Source organism: Colletes latitarsis, chromosome 8 (genome assembly GCF_051014445.1).
Source record: "Colletes latitarsis isolate SP2378_abdomen chromosome 8, iyColLati1, whole genome shotgun sequence".
Classification (NCBI taxonomy): Eukaryota; Metazoa; Arthropoda; class Insecta; order Hymenoptera; family Colletidae; genus Colletes; species Colletes latitarsis.
The window spans coordinates 21,444,795-21,458,050 of record NC_135141.1 but is presented as its reverse complement, the minus strand read 5'-3'; the positions used below and the strand labels follow the sequence as shown (position 1 = coordinate 21,458,050).

Below are 13,256 nucleotides of genomic sequence, written 5' to 3'. Positions count from 1 at the left end.
GCGCGTGATCACATACATTCGAGTGCAGTGCCGTGATTCCGTTTTATGGCGTTCGTTTCTGAGGAATCATATTACTGTGAGAATAACGGGCGAAGCAAAGACAAGGGAATTGTAAGCTAAGGGAAGAACGCAAAACGAGAGAAGGGTATGAGGCGTTAGAAGAAGACAGAATACGAATGGGAAACAATAAATCCGAGCGAGACACCAATACGTTGCTACACCGAGTCACAAAATTATTGACACAGGCGATAATTTGATACAACGAGAGAAAAAAAAGATAAAAGAATTTTAGTATTTTTCCATTCAGAAACAAATGGTGTAAATCCTTGAAAAAAGACATAAAATAAAATAACGAAAACAAGTTTTAAAAGTACATAAAGATTTACTGTAACGATTCCTTATGTGTTTTTGTGGTAATAATATATTGGCACACATGGTGAATTGCACAAGATAGGAAATATTGCATACGAATGTTACAAGTAAAACGATACAAAGATAGAAAGAAATAATTAATCTCATTAGAAGAGCGTGCTGCTAGAATAAACGCAATTTTTCAGGAGTTTTGCTTGAAAGCTGTTTCTAATGAAACGATTCAAAAGAATCAAAAGAAAACTAGTAACTGCAACTAGTAAAAAAAAGCAAATGGAATTTGCTGAAGAATTTATTTCTGAGGCTGTAGATTTTTTGTCATACTGTTATATATGATTGGTTTTTTCGTAAAAGGATACATGGACATCAAGTTTGTGTTTTCAAATGGAATCGTGTATTTTGTTGCAAATGATAGTCTAAAACTAAACACTTCTTTTGGTTGTATAATTCAGGTTGTAACTTTTATTGCGCAAATAAGGAATCAATAGTTATTTGATATTTGTTATTTAGATGAGAATGTTGCCCTTTTAGTGAAAACCATTAAATACCGAATTTTCAATACCAAACCAAGTAATCAAAGGACAAACTAGAAGGAACTTCTATTAAATGTTTAAGATATAATTGTGCTGTTTTATTTTATGGCTTCATCAGTTAAGGACTTAAAATCGTTTGTTTCTAACAAAATGAAAAACATTAAAACCGCTTTATCGTAATCGTACTCTGCGTATTACGTTTCCGTGCGAATATTTTGTCGACTCCCTGTGCATCGAACAGAAATAGCGAATCGCATCAAAGGAACAAAGAAACGCTGCAAGACGATAGAAACGGGAAGAACGTGGAAATTATAATTAGCACAAAGGTAAACATCGCGCGAATGAAGAAAAATTAATAGGGATAAAAAGAAGGGGAACGGACAAAAGTAGAAACCGCAGCCGACGAAAAGAACGAAAAAGGACGAAACGAGGCGCAAGGTCATTTGGTAAACAAAGAGGAAGGGAACGCAAAGAAGGTACTACAAGACGCCCGCCGCGAAGGAATACGAAAGGGAAAGGGGGAAAGAAAGGGCGGTGGGAGGGAGGGAGCGAGTGACGACGGTTGGCCGAAGAGGAGGGGAGACGAAAGGATGAAACTGCTTGGCGCTCATACGCTCGACGATGCGGCGTGCAACGGTGGGCAGGCTCGTTCGCGCAGACTCGGGCGTCTTCGTGTTCTCGCCGGGTTTCCGCAAAGGGAAATAAAGAAAGGAAGGCGACCAAGCGCGCGCGGGTCTCGCGCAAAAATCATTAAAACGCGTGCTCGATTCGCGGCTGCGGCGTCGTTGTCGGCTCGTAGTCGACGATTTATTAGCGGGTACACGAGCGTACCCACCCGCCTCGTTGGCTACCTACCGGCCGGCTGCATACACGACCGTCCGTCCGCTTCTCTCCGTCTCTCGCGCGATTCCTTCGAAAACACACAGTGGCCGTCACTTCTTCGTGCGGCCCGAGCGACCCGCCGCTTTGCATTTCCATGTCTAACTACGACGCCTGGAACGAGCTAGAAACGAAAGACACGCGTCTCAGCATGGAGTGGACCCGCGACAAGACCCTCGAGCTGCTGCGCGAATATCAACAACGACGCGTCCTATGGGACTGGAACGCCCGTGGCTATCGCGACAGAGCGAAACGCAAACGCGCCATCCAGGAACTCGCCGAGATACTCTGCTGCAACACCCTCGAGATCGAGAAGAAAATCACGAATTTGAAGTGCCAGTACTCGAGGGAGGTGCACAAGATACAAAACAGCCGCGACGCCGCCACCGGGCCCGACGATGTTTACGTGTCGAAGTGGTTCGCGTTCAAGGCGATGCAGTTCCTTCAATTCGGTACACGCAGATACAGCAAACGAAAGAAGGTACGTGAGATATGCGCCTTGTCTCCGACAGAGACGGGGACAATTTTATTCGAATAACAGACGACGAGAAACAACGCGTTGACTGATCACGTTCGTACGATCGAACGATCGAACTGTCGCTCGGACAAATTTTTTGTTCGTTTAGTGTAAAATACAATGGATTTCTAATTATTATTCAGCGAATAATTGGTAAGAAATTGTTTCGAAATTACGGATATAAATTTTACCCCGTTTCTGGTGTTCGTGCAACCGTCGCGAGAGAAACCCAGTTGCATTGGATATAACTCGTTTCCACGTGTCGTGTTCGACTCGCAGGAATGCGATGCAGCTCTGCGATGTTTTGAAATTACTCGTGCGGGGTTCTAATTCTCTGAAAACTCGTGGAACGTCTGTCCTTTCGTTTTAACAAACGTAAGTAGACCGAACGTCGCGCTGCCTTCCTTTCTCTGGTCGCATGGAGGCCAGTTTACACGATCCGGGCGTAATTGGCCAACCGATTTCGGAGAAAGACCATTGTGTCTGAACGTGTTTCGTGGAAACGACCGCCTCGCTTGAACGATGCGTCGCTTGCCAGGATATATGTACACATTTCGTCGTCTCGTAGCGACGTGTCACACCAGCCACGCTTAATTGCTTTTTGCGTTTCATCTTTCTTTTCTCTTGCCTGACCAGGGTATTATTTCGAATCGATCTCAGAACATGTCCGATTCGTGCACCCATGCGTATTCGTTTGATGACATTCTTCTGGCTTTATCATTCTCGCATACTTTTTCTCGCACACTACGCCTTTTTTTGTTTGATCCTCTCTGTCCTGTTCTCTTTGTTCGTTTGACGTTGAGTGCCTTTGTCTCCGTGTTTCCTCTCTCCTTCTATTGGAACTTCTTTCTGTCGTTTCGTTTTAACGGAACGATTGAATTATATCGACGCATTACTAACGTAAGATGCATCGTCTTTGCAAAGCGTTTCTAACGCTGCATATGAAAATGGAGTCGTGCGAATTCGCGGTTCGTCGCGCGCAAATAAGCATATCGCCGCTGAATCTCTGCAGATCTATTTAATTTTTATCTTATTTTATACGTTCAATCGTAAATTTAATAAAATAGTATGTCTTAATATTTTTCGTAATTGTAAAATTGCACAATTTCAAAAGCAGAATCGAAGCTTGTTTATATTACACGCGTAGCGGCTTAATGCGTGTACTTCTTCTTAATTAAGCGTACATCTGATGTATTCAGGCATTGTTATTTGGGGGAAAATGTGTACTCGTGAAAGTTTTAACGCGAAATTTCCCTGTAGATCGAAATACGCGATTAGTTCCCAAGTCGTGTGAACGGAGTATACTAGATTGAATCGTGATTCGATTCGATTGTGTTTATATCCCGGGTAATTATGATCGTCTGGATTGCAGGAGTTTTCTCTGTTCCGGTAAAGTTTTATAGGCAAATTAATTTTTACGGGAATGGTATAATCTATTCTATGATTAGCATTTAACGCAAAGTCTTAGAAAAGATAATAATATTGATTATAAAAATTGCTTAGTTGATCAGAATAAATAACGTGGTAGATAATCGTGGCCCACGCAAGTAATATACAACACCTGAGAAACACGCATTACACTCGGTACGGATATGATTCAGAATGCAGTTTCTTCATTAGTTAATAAATTTCATCATTGTATTAATATCAATTCCCACTCATATTAATAACCAATGTCACGCAAATAACTTAAACTTGATTATACGACTTTATTAATTTAGAAAATCATTTTGTACAATTATATTTACAAAATTTCCCAACCATTTACTCTAACATTCTTTCTTCGCTTGTGTTGTTTCTCACTCTTACTACTCCATGCCCACCATTTTGTTTTTAATTTAAAGATGAAAAGAAATATTCCAAATTTTTAACAAAGAATTCTTTTCTAAGGTACATAATTAGCTAAGCGTAATAAATAAATTTTAATTGTAGAATATAAAGGAATATGTTTTTTTCAAGTCATATTTATTTATACTTTCCGGAGAAAATAATACAATAATGCAGATATAAATAATTCTATAATTACTTACATACATTCATGACAAAATAATAAACTAAATGAATTCTTTATTCCATATTCTAAAATATCGAGACACACTTGTTAATATGTAATGTTTGTTATGAAAATAAATTCTACGATTTTGCTAAATAAACGTGACCTTCAAACTGTACCCACCTTGATGCGATAACTTGTAACTAATAATAGTTGTAAACAAATTCGTCAGCCATACTATTGTTTTAAAACCACAATTGATATGCATTGATACAAGGATTAAATCGAAGGCGGGTTTATAAATGGTTAATCTGCGTTGTATTAAACACTCTGTACAGTCTGAATGAATTCGTAATAAATACATTTCATGGAATTGTGCGGATAAGCTAATAAATACAGAAAAGGTCGTGAAGTCTCGGCATTGAACTATTCACAGTATCCCTTTTACGTAAATCCATCACCACGCTTCTGCATGGGTATTAATCCAACCACAGGCACGCTGTAATTCCTAACACATTGAACCTTTTCGGATCAGCCGCTTATTTAAATCGAACCACGCTACGAAAAGTATATCGAATTATACACAACATACTTGACGTTCAAAAAACGTAATTTTATCTGCATACAATCTTCAGTTTTGAGATATTGAGCCCTCGAGTATTCGAGATCGCTAGAAAATCAAAGATAAAGCGTTCTGAACTGAACAACTTCGTATTCGTTGATCGTTGAATGAAAATTAGAATCTCAATTATAGAGTGAAATTATTATATTTTAAATAATGAAAAATCGACGATTCCTTGGACGACCGGGACGTGTCCATAAAGGGTTAAAAACAACTGGGTTTCGCTAGCCAATACACGAACGCACCGCCATAGTTACGATCGATGACGCCCAAATGCGAAATAATAATGTCTGCTTTCCGCAGAAAGTCGAAGAAGAGTCGCCGAAGTTGCAGGAGGAGTACATAGTGAGTGACATCGATCCCGAGAGCATAACGTTTATAGACTGTAACGAGGAAACGAACGGCTCGGGAACTGGTTCCTTCAACGCCTCGCTGAGCGAAGACGCTGAGGAGTCGTCGTCGTCGAGTCTGAAGGCGCTGAAGCTTTACAACGGCTCGATGCAAGATCAGAACAGCCCGATCGGCGACCTGGACGAATCTGGCCAAATGAGCCTCGAAGTCGCGCCGATCGAACGGAAGAGAACGAAAGAGGAATTCGCGAAATTCGCCGAGAGCATCGCCGTCCAATTGGCGGATATCCCAGACTCCTACTCGAGGTCCGTCGCGAAGCTCAGGATTAATCAAATCCTTTTCGAGGCGGAGATCGGCGTTTACGCGCAAACGCGTCGCTAACAAGTGCAATCATGAGACACTCTGACGCTTCGATTGCTGGCTGCGCGGGCTCACATTCCAATGCTCAGAAGGAACGACGATTACGGTGGTGAAATGTATCAGCCAAGGAAATTGTGTATTACTTACGACACGCATTTGCTGTACGATTTTTTCAGAAACGAATCGAACGGAAATACGATGAGAACGAACGCCTTTGTCGAAACTAAGGTTTCTTGACAAGTTAGTCGGTTCGAGCATTTCAACATATGTTTTAGATCCTCTGTATACACGATGTTTTTATTATTGCCCGGCGCTACCGTCGATAAAGTACCGCACCAGGGCGTCAATGTTGTACATGTATGTATAGAAATAGCCCCAGGAACAAAATTATACTTTATTTTGTTCGAAAGTTAGATACGAACACTCGCAATGAATCAAAGCGTATTTTATAATGTAATAATGATATAGTATCGTATAATTGCCTTCGATCGTTGGTGGGTAACTGCGAAAGTTGTACTGTACTTAGACATTTCCTTCGCAAAATTTGTTAAAGTTAATAAGAAACCTTGTATATAGCAAGTGTAACTCAAGCACAAAGTTGAAAACCTACATTCGTATGTTTGAACCGACGAACTTGTCAAGAATACGGACTCATCGTTGACGTTGAAGAAAAACATTTTATGGAGCGGAAGATTTGAAATGACAGAAAATTGTTCCGTTCTGACTGGGACGAATAAGTAATATTACTTAGCACACCATGGCGATAGTAGGTGCAAATATATGTTGTAACATTATGGAAATTATCTGTAATAGCATTGGTCGTGCAATAATGCACAACCGATTTTAACAGCACTTCCAATTTTACTATAGGATTACAGTTATATTTTAATTTGAAGTTCATCGAGAAGCGACAATACGATGTTTGCCAAGGTTTATTAAGGGCAACGGATGCGTGAAACGTATAAAAATTGGACGAAAATTATTTAAACCTAAAAGAAATTTCATTTTTCATGGTCCAATTATTCAAATAAAGAATGACGTTCCTGAAGTGGCGCACCAATCATCGTATCTACTAATTAGTCGTAAAATGTTATGCAAAGCTTAAAATCAATGGTCGATAGTCATAACAAAAGTTAAAGGTGTGATATTTTAGACGAAACGCGTTAAAAAGTTTAAATAAAAATAACGTTTGTCCTTCCTCGAGACGCGAAACTTCAACAGCAAGATTGCACGATGAAATACGAAGATTTACGAGTTATCGTAGCTCAATGTGCGACGCGATTTACGATTTGAATTCGTAAATTCAAATAGTTAGCGGAAAACCGTTTATTGTACCGCTCATTATAAAGTAAGAAAACTGTTTATACTTAATATTATATTTTTTTGATAATTGTACACAATTGGGACTTTTCCTGGGAAATAATTGTTCAAGGCCCCAGGAACAAAATTGAACATTACTGTAAACAAAAAAATGCTCTACGTACGTTTAAGATTATTGTGTGGAATCAAAACTGTTAAGGAAATTTTTCTTGGAATGGCATTTTGTGTTATATGCGTTAATAATAAAAATGCATGAACCTTACGAGTATCGTAGATTCCAGAGTTTTTCGAACGATTGTATTTAGTGATTAATTTTTATTAATTCATTACGTTTGAGTTGTATGGAAAGCATACTTGCCTTATGTGTTTTTGCATGCGATGAAACACAAGTTTATTGTGTTATTAAATGCTATAAGTGAATCGTGTATATACCGTAAATGTTAATTATTTCGGAATCTATAGGAGGAAAGTGAGAACTTGAATTATCTTTAAATTCACGAATGCCTTCTACGTATCGAAAACACCTCGAGATGCACGTAACGGTTCTAATCGTAAGCTTCGATTCACGAGAAAGACTGTATTTTCAAGGACATTATTTTCCGTAATTTCATTTGTCTACCACGATGACACCAATCGAATATTTTGTAAGTGGTCTCTTGTCAGTCCTTATGTACAATCGTTGAATGAAATGTTACTCATATTCGATAGAAATAGCGGATATGTGATTTTAGATGTAACTTATGCAAAATGTCGGTGTCATTTGAGCCAGTTTTAACGGGAAACAATTCACGCGATAGAGTGGGGAATCTTTTTGAAGAGTACTGTTCAGAAGCATTTGATGAAAATCCAATATAACGATTAGAGAGAAAATTCCTGTCTTTTTTGTACAATTTTTATTGTAGTACCTCATAATACTCTAATTTTATTATTTACTTTATCTGCCTTTTTTAGAATACTGTGTAATCTGGTTCCTACAACAAATTTCGTTTATCATTTGTAAAGTATTTGTATATGTAAACATGATGCAGGATTATTATTTTTCATAAAATTAATGTTGAGCGACTTCACCTTACTGAATCTAACTTAGTTATTAATTTTTACTTTACCAGTTAATTTGATTAATATTAAATGTCGCAATGATGAGTTATCGGGTGACACAAAGATTGTGAAACGAATTATATTTTATAAAATGACGTTTCACAGAATTAGCTCTCTAATAACGTCGTTCGTCATTTGTGTCTGGTACAACCTGCCTCAGCAGTAACTTAGGTTATAAGTATTTCATTGGTATTGTTTCAGGGCTTTAAATAGTAGACGTAGTAAGCTGTATAAATAGCGAACTATTTTTTATCAAAAAAATTCCCTCCGTGTAGACAAAGAATGTGTCTTCTTTAATCACTTATCTTTTGGTTCATAAAAAGACTGTGTCGTATTTCATATCATGAACATTAGGTCTTCCTTTAATAGTTACGTAGTGTGTACACATGATTTATCAATCTCCGGTGTATGTCTTTATAATGTTATTCATTGTTGTTCCTCATTCTGCGATAGTTTTATATTTTTGTATTATCATGATCTTTTCTAAAAAGTCTTCACTTGCGGTTATTAAAGATTAAGGTATATAATACTTTAAACTAATCTACTTAAAATATTTTGTTCTTTACACTACATTCTTACGCATAAGTTTTTTTTTTATTTCCATTAAACAAAATTGGTCTCTAGGCCAACATTACAAGCGTATTATTTCTTTTGAACGATCCTTTTCTTAACATCGGAATAGAAATTTAATCTATTGTTCTTTGTATATCAAAATGTGCTGCGTGTACATGAAATTTAAGGATTTATTGTGCGTTGATTAATTTTTAACGCGTTGTTTTGTTATTGTTCCTCGAATGATTCACCTAAAACATCATTTGTATAGATACATCATAGGTAATGATATAATTTTGAGAGTTGAAGTTGACTAAATTGCAGTGTAACTGTTATAAAAGTTGACAATTGATAGATACGGTAATGATAAAAGTAAACGTAATCAAAAGAGCTAAAATTATATGAAAACCGTACTTGGATGTTTATCGTTTATTTAAAATTTCATTATTATTACGCCGATATTTGTCTTGGGTTTTAAAATCCTTATTGAGTATTAATGTTAATTTATATCCTCAATCATGACTTCCGAAGAAATACATAAATCTATGTTTCTGCGAAAGAAAGCATCAACATTGGAAAATGTTAGTCGAGAGAAAAGTGTGGAAATTCGAACACGGGTCAATATGAGAGTTAAACTGCGACCGCTGCCTTGATATCCCTCGTCTTAACTCTTCTTCCAATATGTAGTAATTACGATATTAATACTGGCGTATCGATAAACAATTGATTTTGCTAGTATAAAAAATTTTTGTAAAAAGAAACGTAGTGGTAAGACTGTCTAAAAACTAACTGAGAAAATCAAGGTGATCGTTAGAAGTTTATTTTATTTTGTACATACAGACGTTTCATTACTCTAATTTACATGTTCGTTCATAATTATTAATTAAATCAATATTATTTGCTTAATGCTTTCTCGTTAGCAAAGAGATGAAGAATATCGATAAAAAAATCAGTTATCTCGATCAACTTTGTATTTGTTAAGTTAAATTCGTAAAAATTACAGTTTTCGATACAGTGAAAAAAATTGAACAACAAATCTATGGAGAATTAATTTGGATTGTATGAAATCCAAGTAATGTATCATGATTGATCAAAGTTATGTTGTCCCTATGTGTTTCAACACTCCTTGTACTCATTTATATATTTTTCTGTAACATTACATGATATACAACGTACATTTAATTTTGTATAATTTTGTTGAATAAAATTACTACCATAAGCGTTCTTATGGATGCCGTTACTCGTTCCATGGTTACAATATATTATGTCAGCAAAAATATTTGGTCGTTGCTTTTTTTTCATTCGAATTGTGATAAAATCGTTGTACTTTGTAATGCAAACATTTTATTTTATACTCTCTGCTGCTCGATAAAATCAATGCATACTTACGAGAGCAACAAAAGAAAGAAAATAAAACTGAAAAGTATAAACACGAAATATAAAATATTTTTAATTGAATACTTTACTATTCAAACAACTTGCATTTCAGGCGAGAGATTCGATATATTTGTCGAAACAAATCAACCTTCTGGAAAGTACCTCATCGATATAAAGGGCCTACAAGAATGTCGAGACCTCCGTCAAGAGGCATTCATTTTTTATAATGACGCGAAGTTGGAGTCCACGGTAATGAAAGACCAAGAATTACTGAAAATCGATGACGATGCAATTGTGAACAAGGGATTCGATTGTCACAAAATCACGAAGAATTTCATTTGCGCCTTGGATTTAAAAGGATCGAAGGAAACGTTAGCTGAGATTAACACGAACGAAGTTATTTATATACCATTCGACGTTAATGTTTTCCCTTCGGTCACGGATGAAATGACCGACAATAGATATCATATTTACGGATGTGCATTCTACCCCGCTTACCTGAGTAAGAATACGTGTACCTGTTAACTCGTTACTCTGTTTTATTTACTGTAAAATAATTTTCACTTATTCATAGATAGAGATATTTTTGAAAAAAATTCTTCGATTAACTTTTAAACTTTTATAATGTTCCAATTATAATTGCAGGTACAAACGAAGAAGGAAAAAAGGTGGCGCAAATTAATGGTATGTCGTTCAAATATCCCTCCTCTCCATTATTATCGCAACCAGAAAATATATCGGAGGAATCAATTTGCTCCCTTGAAAGACGTTCGCAAGAGTGTGCCGACACACCTCTATTTTGCGAGTGCATTCAGATAATTGAAGTTCCACCCAGGAAAAGCATTGAAATTGTTCTGATAGACGAGGGTGGGTTTTCGAAAAAGTACAAAATATAATATACAGGATGTTCGGCCACACCTGGGAAAAATTTTAATGGGAGATTCTAGAGGCCAAAATAAGACGAAAATGAAGAATACCAATTTGTTGACTAAGGCTTCGTTAAAAAGTTATTAACAAAATTATTAATCAAATTTGTCCACACATTCGAATTTTTTCCCCGAAACTGCGTAGGATTTCGAGGGTATGTCTTTTGACCAAGAATGCTTGTAATTGACCCCTGCAACTAAAAATATTTTTTCCAGAACGATTTAGAATTTTTTAATTTCACCAAAAAATTTCAGCACTTTCTCGAATTTTTTGCTGGAAACTGAGTAGGATTTCGGGGGTATGTGTATTCACCAAAAATGATTGTAATTGACCCACGCAACTGAAAATAATTTTTTCAGAACGATTTAAAATTTTTTTTTCGTCGAAAAAAGGCACCTAATTATATTTTCGGTAAAGAATTTTTTCCTCGAAAGTGCGTAGGATTTCGGGTGTATGTGTAATGACTAAAAATGATTGTAATGGACCCCCGCAACCGAAAATAATTTTTTCAAAATGATTTGAAAAATTTTTTTTTCGCCGAAAAATTTCACACCTCGAATTTTTTTCTAGAAAGTGAGTAGGGTTTGGGGGGTATGTCTTTTGACCAAAAATGCTTGTAATTGACCCCTGCAACTAAAAATATTTTTTCCAGAACGATTTAGAATTTTTTAATTTCACTGACAAATTTCGACACTTTCTCAAATTTTTTTCTGGAAATTGAGTAGGATTTTGTGGGTATGTGTATTCACCAAAAATGGTTGTAATTGACCCCCGGAACCAAAAATAATTTTTCCAGAGCGATTTGAAATTTTTTAATTTTGTCGAAAATTTAGGCACCTACCCCCTGTCGGTTTTTCTTAAAAATTCCTTCTTCATTTTTAGTAAGTTTGTTTGACGTCCTACAGAAAAGTTGTCTAATACTTTTCTGTAGGTACCCATGAGCTCTACTTCAGAAAAAAGTTTCATTGAAATATATTCACAATTGTAGGAGTTATGGCTGTTTGAAAATTGGACCATTTTTATGGGGTTTTTCTCATTTTGTGGGGTCAAGGACCAACTTTTCGAATATTTTTGCGATTTGTACATATTCTCCACCAAAATACGCGTAGTTTGCTTTTTTAAACATTAAAATCGTCCAATCCGTTCAGAAGTTATGACGTTTTAAAGATTTGCATGAAAATTCGGGCAAACATTTCTGGCCAGAAATTATATTTTCGGTAAGGATTTTTTTTCTCGAAACTGAGTAGGATTTCGGGGGTATGTGTATTCACCAGAAATGGTTGCAATTAACCCCCGGAACCAAAAATAATTTTTCCAGAACGATTTGAAATTTTTTTTTTCATCGAAAAATTTAGGCACTACCCCCTGTCGGTTTTTCTTAAAAATTCCTTCTTCATTTTTAGTAAGTTTGTTTGACGTCCTACAGAAAAGTTGTCTAATACTTTTCTGTAGGTACCCATGAGCTCTACTTCAGAAAAAAGTTTCATTGAAATATATTCACTATTGTAGGAGTTATGGCAGTTTGAAAATTGGACTATTTTTATGGGGTTTTTCTCATTTTTCGGGGTCAAAGACCAACTTTTCGTATATTTTTAGAACTTCTACATATTCTCCACCAAAATACGCGTCGTTTGCCTTTTTAAACATTAAAATCGTCCAATCCGTTCAGGAGTTATGACATTTTAAAGATTCACATGAGATTTCGGGAATCCATTTCTGGCCTCACGTTAGATTTTCAGTCAGAAATTTTTTTCTTGAAAACGTATTGGATTTCGGAGGTATGTGTATTCGTCAAAAGTGATTATAATTTATCCCTGCAACTAAAAATAATTTTTTTAGAACGATTTGAAATTTTTTAATAACTTTTTGACGAAACGTCAATCAACAAATTGATATTCTTGATTTTCGTCTAATTTTGACCTCTAGAATATTCCATTAAAATTTTCCTCAAGGGTGGCCTAACACCATGTATATAAAAATTAATTTTTTGTTGTACTAGAAATATGATCAAATATTTTTGAATGGTAATAGGTATACATATGTATAAGCAATTGTTCTATAACATTTAAAATAATTTTTTATTTAGGTTTCGGCGGAAATGTTTCACATATATTCCATATACACGGCTACAATGCTAGTATCGTTGGTAGAAACAGTTTTGAACAAGCAGTTACCAAAGACGAAATTATGGATTTGGATCGAAACGGAAAATTGTACCGTAATTTAATAAATCCGCCTCGGAAAGATAGTTTCGTTGTGCCAAACAAAGGTTACGTTATTCTTCGTCTTTTTACCGACAATTTAGGTAAGATCCTTAACGTTTGCACAAAGTAGACTACCAAAAACAAAAAGAATTTT

At 36.0% G+C, this 13,256-nt stretch overlaps 2 protein-coding genes across 2 annotated transcripts in view; both read left to right on the top strand.

Moving 5' to 3' along the window:
• The window catches only part of LOC143345149 (uncharacterized), a 30,280-nt gene that overhangs the window by 15,707 nt on the left and 1,317 nt on the right, over positions 1–13,256 (top strand). Inside the window, exons 7-9 of the mRNA XM_076772002.1 lie at positions 10,084–10,473; positions 10,617–10,838; positions 12,985–13,203. Coding sequence (XP_076628117.1) covers positions 10,084–10,473; positions 10,617–10,838; positions 12,985–13,203 — 831 coding nt within the window. The remainder of the gene's footprint in view (positions 1–10,083; positions 10,474–10,616; positions 10,839–12,984; positions 13,204–13,256) is intronic.
• On the top strand, positions 1,472–10,066 carry LOC143345158 (uncharacterized). The gene is made up of 2 exons (XM_076772015.1): positions 1,472–2,262; positions 5,217–10,066. The coding sequence occupies exons 1-2, from the start codon at positions 1,879–1,881 to the stop codon at positions 5,643–5,645; spliced, it is 813 nt and encodes a 270-aa protein (XP_076628130.1). The 5' UTR covers positions 1,472–1,878; the 3' UTR covers positions 5,646–10,066.